General features: G+C 39.4%; 1 protein-coding gene across 5 annotated transcripts in view; it reads right to left on the reverse strand.

The window, feature by feature from the left end:
* The window catches only part of Pld5 (phospholipase D family member 5), a 407,561-nt gene that overhangs the window by 24,109 nt on the left and 367,065 nt on the right, over positions 1 to 16,387 (reverse strand). For all 5 annotated transcript variants that reach the window (XM_015483542.2, XM_015483543.2, XM_048809215.1 and 2 more), the window contains one exon: positions 12,011 to 12,208. In XM_015483542.2, coding sequence (XP_015339028.1) covers positions 12,011 to 12,208 — 198 coding nt within the window. The remainder of the gene's footprint in view (positions 1 to 12,010; positions 12,209 to 16,387) is intronic.

A 16,387-nucleotide genomic window follows, 5' to 3' on the forward strand; every position in this document is an offset into this window, starting at 1 on the left:
CAGATTGCCTGGCACTGCATTCATTTGTCTTTGTGTTCGTACACTAACTCGTGAGCTGCTTAATGCTCTATCTCTTGCACCTTTTCCCATACACTTATTACATGCTCAGTAAATATTTGTGGAATAAGTGTGCAAGTATTTCATAAATTAATAAATGTTGGAGGTCTGTCCAACCCCAACCTCCACTTCTAGTTAGAGTTTCTTTATTCTAGGTATTTCCAAACACATTTAAACATATCTTCATTAGCATTTACCTGCCTCAATGTTTCCCATGCTCCCACTGCTTAACACAATGTCCAGAACTTGGAAAGTGCTCTATGTGTTCATGAAGGGGAGTAATGATTATTCACATCAGTCCCCTTGCACCTGGGGGCTGGTGGTACTTCCCTGTGTGTTCTAGGCATGTTCTAGGGTCATCTACCTTTATAGACAGTGCCTGGACATACTACTGTCTTTAAAGTGTTTGCTCAGGGTATAAATGAATAAATAAAACATAAAAGAAGATCTACTGCTCTGGTATAGGAAATTAACGTTCCAACTGTAACTAGAGAGAAGGCTGTTTAGTTTCCCTCTTAGCACTCCTGAATGAATTTTCTGAGTCTGACTTGGGGTCTCCCTTTATTCCATGGTAAAGTAGAAGAGGGAAAATATAAATCCTATTCTATATTTAAGTTCTGTGATAATCTCTTACCAATCAAGAATTAGTGATATATTTTGATTTTAGGTTAATTAAGGTTTCTGTCACAGATCTATAGTGCCTTACATAATATGCATGTAATTTATTTTGTATAGTCACTCAATACTTGCCTTTTAAAGAATTTAGCAGATTTTTTTATTATTTAATCATAATATCCTGGTTTTTAAGTCTATACTCTATTTGTAGAATAGTTCCATTAAAATGTAATTAAACATAAAAAGATAACCCACAGAATGAGAGAAAATATTTGTAAATCATGTATGTGATAAGGGCCTTGTATCCAGAATGTAGAAAGAACCCTTGCAACTCTATTAAAAACAAACAAACAAACAAAACCCCCTTACTTTGAAAAAAGAAAGTATTTGATAAGCATTCCTCTAAACAAGATATTTTACAAATAGCTGCCCCCCAAAAGATGCAAATCAATACCACAATGAGATTCAATTTCACACCCATTAAGAGGGCTAAAATAAGACATAAAAGTAATAAGGATATGGAGAAATTGAAATATTCATATATTGCTGGTGTGATTTTACAATGGTATAACCAGCTTGGAAAACTGTTTGGCTGTTTCTCAAAATGTTCAACATAAGTATCATAGTACACAGAAATTCCCTTCCTAAATATAAACCCAAAAGAATCGAAAATGGGTATTCAAATAAAAACTTGTACATGAAGGTTCATAGTGGCACTCTTCACCATAGTCAGAAGACAGAAACACCCAAATGTCCATCAACTGATAGATGCATGGACACAATGTGGAATATCCATACAATGGACTATTATTTGAGCATAAAAAGAAATGAAAGAAGTAATGATCTACACCACAACATGGATGAACCTTGATAACATTATATTGGCTGAAAGAAACCAGTCACAAAAGACGGCATATTGTATCACTCCATTAAGAAGAAATGTTCAGGAAAAACAAGATCATAAAAAAGAAAGTAGATTAGTGGTTGCCAGTGGTTGGGGGAAGAGAAAAATGGAGAGTGGCTGCTAATGATTATGAGGCTTTTCTTTGTGGTGAAGAAAATGTTCTGAAGTTATAATGGTGGAGATGATTGCAGAACTTTGTGACTATACTAAAACCCACTGAATTGTATACTTTAAAAGGGTGGATTTTGTGATGAATGAATTATATCTCAATAAAGCTGTTAAAATATAATTAATAATACACACGAGAAGTTCTAACGAAGAATATGGTGTTTTTTTGACAGCGGCACTGAGTTTTATTCAACTTCTGTCCTCTCACTAAATATATCTTAGTATACATGACTGATGAGTGAATGAACTGAACAATAAACAACAAGAAATACCACTCATCTAGCAGCTAGATCAATAAAAGTACATCTTGAACTAACTAGTCTTTGTCCTGGAAAGCAAGTGCATAATTTTAAGGACTCTAAAAATATATCTACAACATAAAATCTCAGCCAGCCATTATTCCTATCTTGGAATTTCATTTTATACATAAATATATATACATATACATATATATGTATATATATTTAATAGAATTATCTGGCCCTAAGCTATAATAAATTACATGGTTAAATCTAACCAAGGACCTGTTTGTGGTCCACGAGAAAATTAGATATAATCCATATTTATATTATAATTTAAAATTTATATTTAGATATTTTATCAAGTATCTAAAGCTTATTTTGGGGATGATTATTTTTGATATCTTCAAAATTTTTTTTTGTGTGTATGTGCAACTTAGTGTTTGCACAGTTTATAAACATAGACTATTTTAAGATGTTTTACAACAGGAGCTCTCTCTGGCTCTTTGATGCCATGTCCTTCACCATGCCCTTTTGTGGTGATGTTCTGCCTCACCTCAGGCCCAGAGCCATGGAGCTGGCCGTCTATGGACAGAGACCTCTGATATGGTAAAGGGTGGACTCCCAGTGAAAGGTTGGCTCAATGTTGAGACTGATAGCATCAGATACATGCATGGCCAGGAACCTACTGGACAGCATCGAACACATGGTCATAGTGGACACATGGAATATACCCTTTTCTTCCTGCCAACCTCACCAAGAGATTCTTCAATATTTTATGGTATCAATTTCTGACCCCTAAAGGAAAGGTCAGGAAGAAGTTGCCAGAGTGTCTCTGGGAGTCCCAGAGCTTCAGAGATTCTAGGGATGGAAGGTGCAAGAAGCCTCCTGTCCTAATCTGAGTATTTCTTATTTTTGTGTACACTTCACCTATAAAATTCAGTGTCGACAGAACCCCAAAGATAAGAGCAATTCCACATGGGTGCACTATGCTTTTTTGTAAGTAGCATTCCTGAGATTGCACGTCTCCACTCCCCAAATCCCAAGTATTCCCTCTTCACGACCTTCAGCTGTGACCAGGAGGAGCTTTTTGATGGGGAGATTGCATGACAGTGGTGAGGCACCCGACTAGCAGCCACTGCCACAGGCAAGCCCTGCCCTGCCACTGGCCCAGCTCTTGATTCCCTGCACCTGGGATTATGGGGATGAAGCCACAGAACACCCTGCAATCTCCAATGCCTTGCAGAGGTGTCTTCTCCAACAGCTGCAACCCATCATCCCTACACACTTCAGGTAGGGGTCTGAAGATCAGGAAAAGGATTTCTTCTGGCCAACACCAACTGAAAGTGAATCAAGTCTACATTGGTTCAAGGGGAGCACCTCTGTCTATACTATGCCAATGGGAACAAGTCCCTGTCTATATTGGCTTAAGGAAAGTGAGTGCCCATCTACCCTGACTCAAGGTGAATGAGTATATACTGTGAGCAGTAGAATGAGGCACAGTGGTCCAAGACTTGGAGAGGATGGCTGCTGAGCTCTGGCCCTTGCTCTGAAGCCTCTCTCTCTCTCTCAAAAAACAAAATAAAAAAGCCCCCCAAAATAGAACAAATAGAAACACACAAAACTATCTTTAAATAAAATCTCTGAAATATCGATTTTGTTATACAATTTGTGAAAAAAAGAAATTCAGAATAAATTTCTCCCAAAGCATTGAAGAAAGGACAAAGAGCAGGACAGGGGGAAATGTCCCAGGGAAAAGTCTCCATGATGTGTTTCATAGGCAAAAGCTTCTCTGATGTGCTTCACAGGTGGGGGCAGAGAACTCCTGGTGGAGGCAGATGCCCTCCTGCCTGGAATCCTCCCAGAGACGCCAGAGCCAATCGGCACACCTCATTCCCACAGCGTGATATCATCCATGTAGCTCAGGATCTTCTGGCTATCTGTTGGTCCTGTCTGGGCTCCACATTTCCACTGGAGTCGCTCTGTTTCTGGACAGTGGTCCACTTTGTTTCTGGATATCATGGTATACAGCAGAGTTGCTGGATCCATTTGGCAGTTCTTGTCCTCAGTCTTTTCTAACCCCAGCTGCTGTCTTGGGGTTGCCCTGTGGAGGTCCCTTGGGAGAATGAGCAGCTGGGCACAGGGTGAGGCTGGGACGTTAAGCTGGGAGGGGGGTGTGTTCTCATGGAGGAAGCAGAGAAGGATGGCGGGCACGCTGGCACTTCTAGCAGCCTTCTGCTGGGACTGCTTGGCTTCCTAGGCTGCTGCTACTCACAGGGCAAGGGAAAGGCTCACTACAACACTTCTTGGGGTAGACCCTGGGAAGATCTGCAGGGCTGGGCCATCCTTGGGCTTCACCTGGAGTGCGCAGGCCTCCCCACTGGGTTTTCTGGTGCTTGACTATGCAGTATGTCACTATCATCTCATCAAATTTGCGATTCACCATAGATACCCTGGTGTTATAGGGGTGGTAACCCCTGTTGATCATGATGTTCATAATTGTGGGATCCAGGAGTTTGGTGAGTACCTCATTAGGAGATGAAGCTTCATCACCCGGGCTCAGCCATAGGTGCCCCACTACCTGGTCTATGGAGGGCCTTTGTGTGGGATCCACCATAAGATCTCAGGGATGAGGCTCTGCACTCCCTCAGAGACATGCGGGGGAAGGCCCTAGGTTGCCTCCTTGATTGACTTCTTCAGCTGCCTGTTGCTGCTTGCTGCACCATGGGCCTCTCCCTGTGAGTATTATTCTATTCTCACTCAGGCTCCAGACATCTGCTGTCCACGGACACTCTCAGAGTCAGTGTAGAGGAGAGTGCCAAAGAACCTCTTCAGCTTCTTCCCAGCTGTGAATCTGGTGCTCAGGCCAAAGTTGATGAGTTTGACATTGCCGCTGGAATCCACCACGACATTCTCCAGCTTCAGGTCCAGGTGCACAATCCCCTTCTGATGGCAGTACTGCACAATCCACAAGATCTGCCTGAATAGTCTATGGGCCTCCTCCTCCAGCATGCCATCAGTTTCCAGGATGAGGTCCCACAGTTGTCCCCCTCTTGCATGCTCCATGATAAGGTAGATATGTTCATTGGTCTTGATGACCTGGAAGAGTTGGATCACGTTTTGGTGATCCAAGGTTGCCATCAACTCTGGTTCAGAGAGGATGGGAAGCTTGAGGTTACTTTTACCAAGACCTTCACTGCAACCTCTGTCCAGGTAGGTAGATGGCAGGCAGGTTTCACCTGGGTGAAGCCCCCTGCCCCAATGTCCTGCAGGACCATAAAATGGCCCACAAACGCAGGTTCACAGCAGGAGCTCTGCCTCTGCAGCCCTACACTGCTCTGACTACTCTCATTGCTCATCCTGAGCCCGATCAAGTATGCTAGCTAAAAAATAATAATAAACCAAAACAAAAAACTAGAAAACAAAAACAAAAACAAAAAAAGAAAAAAAATAGGAAAACCCCTTCCCAATATCCAGACACCACTATCACCAGCCACCAACCACCAACCACCAACCACCACCAAATGTGCTGTCTTGGAGTTGACAGGTCACCACCTTGAGTTTCCTGTGCTTTTGGATTAAAAAAAACAAGCTGCAGCCACTCTCTTATATCCTGCAGTTTGAAATCCCCTCACAATGGCTCCTTGTGAAGTTGGAGCAATAAATGACCCAGTCATACCTGGGCATGATCACCCCCAGTGGTCACCTCACTTTTGGGCCTTCAGGAATTATCCCACTTTCTTTTTTTTGTGTTTGTATAGATGTATTTTTATATAGCTTATGATTTAAACATATTTCTAACCTTAGTCTGTGAGCAGATAATTTTGTAAAACACTGCCTATGGCACAGAACCTTGCATAAAATTCCCCTTCTTCAGAGATAAAGGCATAGTAAAAACCATGAAAGAGAGTTCCTGAAGCGTGAATTGTCAACCTCAGAGAATATTGAGAAGAGTAGAGTGGACTAAATAGAGTGTTCATTCTTCTATTTAACTCAGAAATACTTATTGAGCATTTATATATTTAGGATTTACAAGCACAGACTTGGTAAATACAACTTGAGTATCCCTAATTCAAAAATATGAAATCTGACATGCCCCCAAATCTGAAATGCTCTGAGTGTTAATATGATGCCACAAGTGGAAAATTTTGTATCTGACTTTATGTGATAGGTTGCAGTCAAAATGCAACACTTCCTGCAGGCCATGTGTATGAGGTATATAAGAAACAAATGGATATCATGTCTGACTTGCGTCCATCCCCAAGATACCTTATTATAGATATGCAGAATTATCCCACTTTCATAATAAGAATAAGAAAGGACTGTGGAAGGTTTTTTGCTTTAGTGGGTTATGGGTACCAATATTTACTTGTTTAGAAATTAAAATTTGTAGGATACTCAGCAGTCTTTTCATTTGAGTCTAAAATCTGTAATATCTTTGTGGCTTTGAAAGACCTCATCATATGTACATGCTTCATTGCTGCCCTGAACCGAGCAGATTTCCTCTACTGGACCCTTATCCCATGAGGGACTACCTCCCTTTGGGCAGAGAAATGGAGTCAGCCAGAACTGAGTCTTCTGTTAGCTCCAGAGAAGCTTTTCTTCCTACAAGTTGTTCTTGTTGGGTAAAAAGAAATAAAATTGATAAACCTGTAGCCACCACAATGAAAAGAAGGAGACTGAAAACTCAAATTACTAAAATTTGTGATAAAAAAGGAAATGTCATGACAGACACTATTGAAATACAGAAGATAATTAGAAATTACTTTGAAAATTTATATTCCAGTAAAATGGAAAATCCCAAAGACACCAGCAAATTTCTAGAGGCACATATGATCTGCCCAAACTGAATCAGGAGGACATACACAATTTAAACAGAACAATTTCAAGCAAGGAAATAGAAGACACCATCAAAAGCCTACCAACCAAGAAAAGCCCAGGTCCAGATGGATTCTCAGCCGAGTTCTACAAGATCTTCAGAGAAGAATTAATACCAATACTCCTCAATTTATTCCATGAAATAGGAAAGGAGGGAACCCTTTCAAACTTATTCTATGAAGCTAGAATTACCCTAATACCCAAACCAGACAAAGACAAATCAAGGCAAGAAAGCTTCAGACCAATATCCCTGATAAACATAGACGCAAAAATTCTCAATATTAATTCTGGAAAATTGCATTCAAAAACATATCAAAAAGATAGTGCACTACAATCAAGTAGGGTTCATCCCAAGGATGCAATGTTGGTTCAACATACAGAAATCAATAAACATAATACATCACATCAATAGACTTAAAGACAAGAGTCATATGATTATCTCAATAGATGCTGAGAAAGCATTTGACAAAATATAGCAACTCTTCATGTTCAAAACACTGGAAAAACTAGGGATAGTAGGCACATACCTCAACATTATAAAAGCTATCAATGCTAAGCCCAAGGCCAACATTATTCTAAATGGAGAAAAATTGAAAGCATTCCCTCTAAAAAAGGAACAAGACAGGGATGACCTCTTTCACCACTGCTATTCAACACAGTCCTGGAAACTCCAGCTACAGCAAGCAGACAGATGAAAGAAATTGAAGTGATAAGCATAGGAAAAGAAGAACGCAAACTATCACTATTTGGTGATGACATGATTCTATATTTAGAAGATCCAAATAATTCCATCAGAAAACTTCTAGATTTAATAAATGAATTCGGCAAAGTAGCAGGATATAAAATCAATACCCACAAATCAAATGCCTTTCTATACATAAGTGATGAATCCACTGCAAGAGAAATCTTCAGAATTTGCCCCATTCACAAAAGCCTCAAAAAAAAAAATTGGAATAAATCTAACAATAGAGGTGAAAGACTTCTACATTAAAGAAAGAAATTGAAGAAGACCTTAGAAGATGGAAAGATCTCCCATGCTCTTGTATAGGCAAAATTAATATAATCAAAATGGCTATACTACTAAAACTGCTATACAGATTTAGTATAATTCCTATTAAAATCCCAATAACGTTCTTCAAAGAACTAGAAAAAGCAATCATGAAATTCATTTGGAAAAATAAGAGACCCAGAATAACTGAGGCAGTCCTTAACAAGAAGAATGAGGCAGCAGGCATCACTACCAGACCTTAAACTACACTATAGAGCAATAGTAACAAAAACGGCAAGGGGGGATAGCATTGTGGCTCAGTGGTAGAGCGCTTGCCTCGCATGCGTGAGGCCCTGGGTTCGATCCTCAGCACCACATAAAAAATAAATGAATAAATAAATAAAAATAAATAAAGATTAACTCCCCCCCAAAAAAAACCCTTTAAACAAAAACAAAAACAAAAAACGGCATGAAATTGTATTAAAATAGACTTGTAGACCAGTGGTATAAAATAGAAGACACAGAGACAAATCCACATAAATATAGCTATCTCATACTAGGCTCTAAAAACATACATGGAGAAAGATAGCCTTTTCAACAAATGATGCTGAGAAAACTGGAAATCCATATGTAGCAAAATGAAATTAAACCTCTATCTCTCACCCTGCACAAAAATCAACTCAAAGTGAGTCAAAAACTTAGGCATTGGAACTAATAGCCACTTCTATTAGGCATTGACTAATAGAAGAAAAACTAGGCCCAAATCTTCATCATGTTGGTTTAGGGTCTGACTTCCTGAATAAGACTCTGAAACCACAAGAAGTAAATCAAGAATCAATAAATGGATAGATTCAAACTAAAAAGCTTCTTCTCAGAAAAGGAAACAATCAGAATAGTCAGTAATGTGATGAGAGAGCCTACAGAATGTCAAAAAATATTTACCCCATTCACCTCAGACAGAGCACTAATCTTCAGGATAATAAAGAACTCAAAAAACTTAACACCAAAAAAAAAAAAAAAAAAAGAAAGAAAAAGAAAACCAAATAACCCAATCAATAAATGGGCTAAGGAACTGAACAGACAGTTCACAGAAGAAGAAATACAATTGATCAACAGATGCATGAAAAAAAATTCAACATCTCTAGTAATTAGAGAAATGCAAATCAAAATTACTCTAAGATTTCATTTCACACCAGTCATAATGGCAGTTATCAAGAATACAAACAATTATAAGTGTTGGAGAGGATGTGGGGGCGGAAAAGTACACTCTTACATTGCTGGTGGGACTGCAAATTGGTGTAACTACTTTGGAAAATAGTGTGGAATTTCTCATAAAAATTGGAATGGGACCACCATTTGACCTAGCTATCCCAGTTTATACCCAAGGGACTTAAAATCAGCATACTATAGTGACTCAGTCACATCAGTGTTTATAGCAGTTCAATTCACAATAGCTAAACTATGCAACCAATCTAGGTGCCCTTCAACAGATGAATGGATAAAGAAAATATGGTACACATACACAATGGAATAATACTCAGCCTTAAAGAAGAATGAAATTATGGTATTTGCAGGTAAATAGATGGAACTAGAGAATACCTTGCTAAGTGAAATAAACTAATCTCCCCCAAACCAAAAGCTGAATGTTTTCTCTGATAAGCAGATGCTGATCCATAGTTGGGCAGGGGGATAGAGAAGAATGAAGGAACTTTTGTTTGTGTAGAAGGGAGTAAGGGAAGGGGTGGGGTTGTGGAGATAGGAAAGATGATAGACTGAGACAGACATTATTACCCTATATACATGTATGATTACATTAATGGAGTGACTCTGCTCCATGCACACCCAGAGGAATGAGAAGTTGTGCTCCATTTGTGTATAATATGTCAAGATTTATTCTACTGTAAAATAAATTAATAAATATTTTTTTAAAAAGTTGTTTTACAACATATACATTGAGCTTAAATAATTTTTTTCTTGTCATTTGTTATATGCTACTGAAAAAACTATGTGCATTCTGGAAATTTCCATTAATATTACTACTAATAAATTCAATCCAACATTTATTGCTGCTTTTAGAGAGGACTCAGGTGAAGTGGTGGGAATACCAATGACAAAGAGAATGTAGCATATCATCTTCAGAGCCTTATAAATTAGTGGGAAAAATGATGATAAGCACATAGCAATAAAAATGTGATATTTTAAAATAGAGGTGAGATAAAGAAGCTCAATTTCAATAGCAGAAGTTTTCTGACTTAAAAAAAATCTGTAAAGTTTTATAACTCTTAAAAATGATTTTCAATCAATATCTGTTGAATTAAAACTTAGTTTAATAAGAAATAGAAAATGAAATAATAGATTAAAATAAATAAATGAAAATAGAAAATAAAAGCATTGCATAGTTTGAGAGATTACCTGAGTAAATGTTTTACAACTCAATTTGTGGCTAACTCTTTTAATAAAAAACAACTTCTAAATTTGTCCTAGAATACAACAGAAGTTTTAACTTCTATAAATTTTATTAAAGACCTGAGGCCACTTAACTCCTTCCCTTTTTAAGGGTCAAAATCTAAATTTATGAACAACCTCATTCACTTATTTCTAAGATTCAAATTTTAAATTCAAAATCCAGTGATTAACCAAAATATGTTCATTCCAGCTATGTCTTGTTGTTTCTATTCTGTTCTGCTGGTCTGCTTGCTTGGGGCATCATTTCACCCTGTTTCCTTTCACTGTTCATATATGAACTGGTCTTCTGGTCTTACACACAGGCTCTTGAGACAAATGAAATGTGTATATGAAATAGTTTTGTTAGTACAAGGCCCTATGCAATATGCTACTTGCTACTGTCATTCTTGACCTCCACATTAACATTTTTTAAAAAAAGAAAACAAGAGTTCTTAAAGTTTTATTTGATGAAAATCCTTAATAGTCCATTTTCTAATACTCATATGTATGCAAATTTGTTATTTAAGACAAACAACTTTAACTTCCTTTCCCCCTCTAGTACTACCTTTGTAAATGTTTGGATTGTGATTTCATGTGAACAGGCAAAAAGCATATAATTCACTCTTCAATAAAATGCTCTTTAGTCACATAAAAGTGGTTGGCATAAAAGCACTGATATCAATCAAGGGAGAAAAAGCAGCACAATATTAAATTTTTTTGGAGAAGTTTCTTGGAGTATCAGGATCAATTTAGAAGTCTGATTCAAAGTTACACCTCTAAGATCTCACCCCAGATGGATGAGAGTGGAGTGGATCAGTTCCTGGGTGGGGGAGGAGGGATTGTCAATCTCCATTTTAACAGACCCTGTAGCTGATTCTTAGGTAAATGGAAGTTTGAGTAGCTATGCTGTATGCTCCCCATATCTCTGCAGGATAGCTGTGGAGTGTGGGCAGTAGTGTGGTGGCCCAGGGAGGTAATGATGGCAGGGGACGGGGAAGTTGTTGGTTTTCAATGGAGTTGAGTTGGAGATCTAGAAGCAGAGCGTAAGAAGCCTTGTCCTGCTGAGTGGGCCTTTTCCGGCTCCAATTAAATTCAGTATCTCTGCTTTTGTCTGTCTCATATACTGGGATTCCCTTGTATTTATCTCATCAAAGAGTTCTTCTGATAAAACATCTGAAAAATAATTTATATAGGGCATGGAAAACAGGATGATCAGCTTTAGTGCCAAAAGACCAAAATGGACTTCCCATGTGTTAACATCTTTATTTGTAAAATACTTACAATCTCATGTCTACCTTATGGGATGACTGTGGGGACAAAATCTGGCAACCCAAAGTATCTGAAACCAGGAATGATTATTTATTTATTTATTTAAAAAAATTTAGTTTTTGGTGGACACAACATCTTTATTTTATTTTTATGTGGTGCTGAGGATCGAAATCAGGGCCCCATGCATGCCAGGCGAGCGCGTTACCGCTTGAGCCACATCCCCAGCCCCAGGAATGATTATTAAGATGTGTCATTGTTATTACTGGGGACAGCATGTGACAGAGGATACGAGAGGACACATTTGAACTCCTCGAGGGATACAATAGAACTAATCTGTCTAATTCTTTTTTGTTCAGTGTAAGATCACACTGAAACATTCACACTTAATAAAGAACCTTTAGAGGAAGAAAGAGAGGGAAGGGGTGAGAAAGAAGGCAGACAACTCACCGACACAAATGCTTGAGATTTGGTGTCGTTCAGCTGAAGTTGCAATTTCTTTTCATTGTCGTAGACTCCATAGAGCCTCTTGGACCAGGTCTGAGGTACTCTGCTTTTGAATTTTAATGAACTATATAAAGCAAATATCCTTTGTAAATCTAGGACCAGGCAGCTGCAGTTGTAGAAGATGACACCAAGCTCTTTCATCTGTGAAATTAAAATTGAAAGCATCAATGCCATGTGTACCTGATGGTGTTATTTTCAGATAAAAATTGCCTACAAATGCAGTAGCAGTGACATCTTTTTTCTTGCATTTGTTGTTACACAGAAGTATATAGCTATTGTTACTTTATGGTATATAGAAGAGATATGTTATCAAAATGCTGAAGTAGTTAAGTAGAACTTTGGGTTGCCTTTTGCATTTTGGCTTTACAGATAATTTCCCCACATTTATCTATATTTTTCATATTGGCTCTTCAGATTTGTTTTCTTGACACCAATTTTTTTGGGTATAGATCTTTAAATTGTGCAGCAAGATAAAAGGTTGCTGTTATTTGCAATCTAACATAATGGTGAGAATCATGGATTCTGGAGTTGCAATGCCTGGACTTAGGTTGTTGCTTCACGATGTTTTAGTTGTGTGACTTTGGACAATCTAGTAATCTGTGATGTTGGTGTCTTATCCCGTAAAATGTAGATGAAGTATTTATTTCATATAGTTGTTATGAGATTTAAGATGGTTACTACACATAAGGGGGTTAGAATATAAAGGTTGAAATTATCATTCTTATTAACATTGCACAAGCCTCAAGAGTAATAGACCAATAGAACCTTGCAACAAAGAGCCCTCAAAGAGGTTGATTATTTTGTCAACCTCCCTCAATGCATGCATGAGTAAAGGAAGGGTCTTAAAGTTAAATAAAAATAAGTTAGAGATCTAGTCAATGGCAAATTAAAAATCTGCAGATTTTCTGACTCCTGATCCAATATGCCCAGGGACATAGCTGCACTGGACTCATCTGAGTTCAGTATAACTTTGTAAAAATCACAAAACGATTTCTGATTTAGTCAATGAAAGTGACAAAGTTGAATTTTCATTAGGGAAGAACAGATCACAAATATGTATCAGTTTCTATCAGATATGACTTGATTACCCAGCGTGGGGTTTGTTAAGGGAGACCTTGGTTTTTGAGGAATCTGGGGTACACTGATATTAAACTCCCTCCTTACACTTTTTCCAGCCCCTACTCTAGATGCTTAACTGGGGTATAGGAGAGGTCACCCACTAGGTAAAATCCTGTGTCACCTTGACCTGGGAACTCTCCAGTACAACATACCATGGTGATCTTTCCATTTTAATCTGTACTGGACCTGCCACTATTTTTTTTCCAGCTCTACAGTAATCACAAAATAGATGGACATAAGTTATTTAACCCACTGATGGCTTTTTTTTAATATTCTCTCTAATGCAAAAAATGAAGCAATGAGCATCTATGTACATATATCTTTGTGCACCTGTGCAAGTATTTCTTTAGCATAGATTCCTAGAATTGGAAGGACAAACACATGAAGGACAATGAGAGGCTGAGGAAATGAAAGGGGACAGAGTGGGAGAGCCTATCAGTAGGTGCAAAAGCACTGATTCTGGGGGTGATACAGCCAGAGCTGTGTGGCTTGAAGATGAACTCCATTAAGAGCTCTTGAGCAGGAAGGGGAGAATGTGTGTGTGTGTGTGTGTGCGTGTGTAAATATTTTTTTCTAATGGCAGGGGGGTAGAACAGGAGGCACAGGGATGTTGAATCCTCAGGAGCTTTTGTGCTGGGATCAGCAGTTTGATATTTATAATGAAGGTCACTTGGAGGCATGTAGTGAGGGAAGGGCATCACCAAGCTATGAACTGAAAAGGTCACTTTTGGCTTTGGTGTGGAGAAGAGAGGGGAAGGATGAGGGCAGCTGGGGACAGGGCATTCAGATTCCCAGCCTTGGCAGTGGCTAAAGGAGAGGCTTACACATTCTTTCTTTCTTTCTTTTTTTCACTGAATCAAAAGAAGAAGATTTATTGAAAATCGAGGAAAATCAAACAGAAAAATAACCTCCAACAAGTAACAAAGCAAAGACTAAAAGGAAATAAGAGGAAAAAAATACCGAAATTAAGACAAAGCTCCAAACTATTTCCAAATGATGAAATTGTATTGGATATGGTATCTAAAAGATGCAGGTAGGGGATGAAGATCTGATGTGGGTGTGGCTGTCAGCAGAGGACTGTGGGAAAATCCTTGTTGGAGAGCACAGGTCCTTCATTCCTGGAGATGCAGGCAGCCGCTGCACTGGGTTGCAGACCAAGATCCCCATAAATTAGGAAAGATAAGTGATAAAATTGGCTAGGGGCAGGGGCAGCATCAAGGGAAGGAAGTGCACCCAGGAACACTCATTCCACTCCTAGACTGGAGACCCAGACACTCCCAGGTGACGCAAATGACAGGTGGAAACAGCAATTAGATGAAATAGTAGCCAGAGTGAGGACTTGTGGGACCTTTGGAATGGGGCAGGTGCAGAACCCCCATCCACTCAGAAATCTCCTTGACCTGATTTGTCTGGTCTTCAAGGTCACCTTCCTCAGGCTCTGCAGTGGAGAGTCTCTTCAAGGCAACTTCTAGTTCCTCATCCTAGGGGCAGGCACTCTCCTGGGCACTGCCCCAGAGGTTCCCACAGGCCTGGGCCTGGAGAACTTTCTGGGTCTTCTGGGGCTGGGGTAGTGGACATCTTTGCAGGATGGGCATATACAACAGAAGCTAGACCAGGATGGTCTAGCTTGAGTGTGCCCAGGTTGAGTGTGCCCAGGATGAGCCGGCTGAGGTGTCATGCAAATGGCTGATAGCCTGGTTCAGGGTTTGGGTATATCTTCTGTTACACCCTAAACCAATTCTTCACATGTTGCTCCTCTAGGGCAAGGCAGGAGGCCAGGACCACCAGGGTACCGTGGGATGGAAAGGGGTCCCTCAGGAAGTGTGCCTCCAGCTCCTGCATCTGCTGCCTGCTGAGGATCAAAATAGACCAATCCGAGGCCGATGGGCCCAGCATATTGCGAAGGCTTTCGATCTCATCCATGGCAGCCGAGGCTCCATTCAGTGGAATGGGACCGAGACTTACACATTCTTATATGTTCTCTAATCTCACAGATTTACAGAATTTGCCTATAATAACTTCTAATGAGGGTCAGAGTTGTAGCTCAGTGGTAGTGCACTTGCCCAGAATGCATGAGGCACTGGGTTCCATCCTTAGCACCACATAAAAATAAATAAATAAAATAAAGGTATTGTGTCCACCTACAACTAAAATAAATATTTAAAAAATAACTTCTAAGAGGACTAATCTCATTTCAGGTTAATGCTCCTGTTGTCCGTTGAGTCTCTGATGACAGGGCCTGGAATATATTAGAATCTGCATCAGGACTTTTTGCTTTGAGCTTTTTCCCAAGTTGAATCAATGCTGCAACCTTATCTTCTTCAATGGAATCTGGAGCACTTTATTGTTTTCTCAACTTTTCTATCAGGTTAGCCTTTATCCCTAGGCTCTGGGCCTGGTGATGGGAGTGGGGACAGAGAAGTGGAGATTGGCTTCTGTGTGGGTAAGTAGCTGTCCCACAGGCTGAGGCCTCCCTAACATCTTTCCTGTGCCTCACAGGAAATTTGGGCTGATGATCTTGTTCTTCTGACCTTGCCCAAGGCCACTGTCAGGAAAAAACAAATGAAAAACCTGGACTCTAAGCCCCCAAATGCTGGTTGAATCCTTAGGTCTTTCACCAGCCAAATACAGGGCCTTGAAGAAGTCAACTGACTTCATAGATTCTTGATCTAAGCAATGAAGGGTTTGGTTCGTAGTCTACATGGTCTTCCAGCCTGGCCATCTTTGAACACAAGCTGAGAGCTGTCCTTGGTAAACAACTTCCTGCTCAGTTTCCAACTACTTCTCCCTCCTTGATCTTACTCTCTAATACTGTCCAGAGAACTTTCATCAGGACCAGCTCCTTTTTGCTTCTCCATGTGGCTGGTGACACCCTGGGGTTTGAAAGTCAGACAATGTAGATTTGCATCTTGGCTCTATTCTTGCTTATTGAATAGCCTTGAGTAAGTTACTTAACTCTTAAATTTCAGTTCGTCTGAATAAGTTTTACTGTTAGAATTTAATGACAATAATTTTGACAAATAGTATCAATTGGCACTCAATGATCAGTATCAATGCAGGCTTTAGATCAACGTGCCAACTGTTCTCTCTGCATGCTTCCTGCACCTATTAATCATTTGGTGCAGAGCTCAATACAGTCTTGTCATTGATTAGAGGAACTGCCTTAAAAACTCAACATTATCCAAGCCTGAGTGTAGCCAG

Source organism: Marmota marmota, unplaced genomic scaffold (genome assembly GCF_001458135.2).
Source record: "Marmota marmota marmota unplaced genomic scaffold, marMar, whole genome shotgun sequence".
Classification (NCBI taxonomy): domain Eukaryota; kingdom Metazoa; phylum Chordata; class Mammalia; order Rodentia; family Sciuridae; genus Marmota; species Marmota marmota.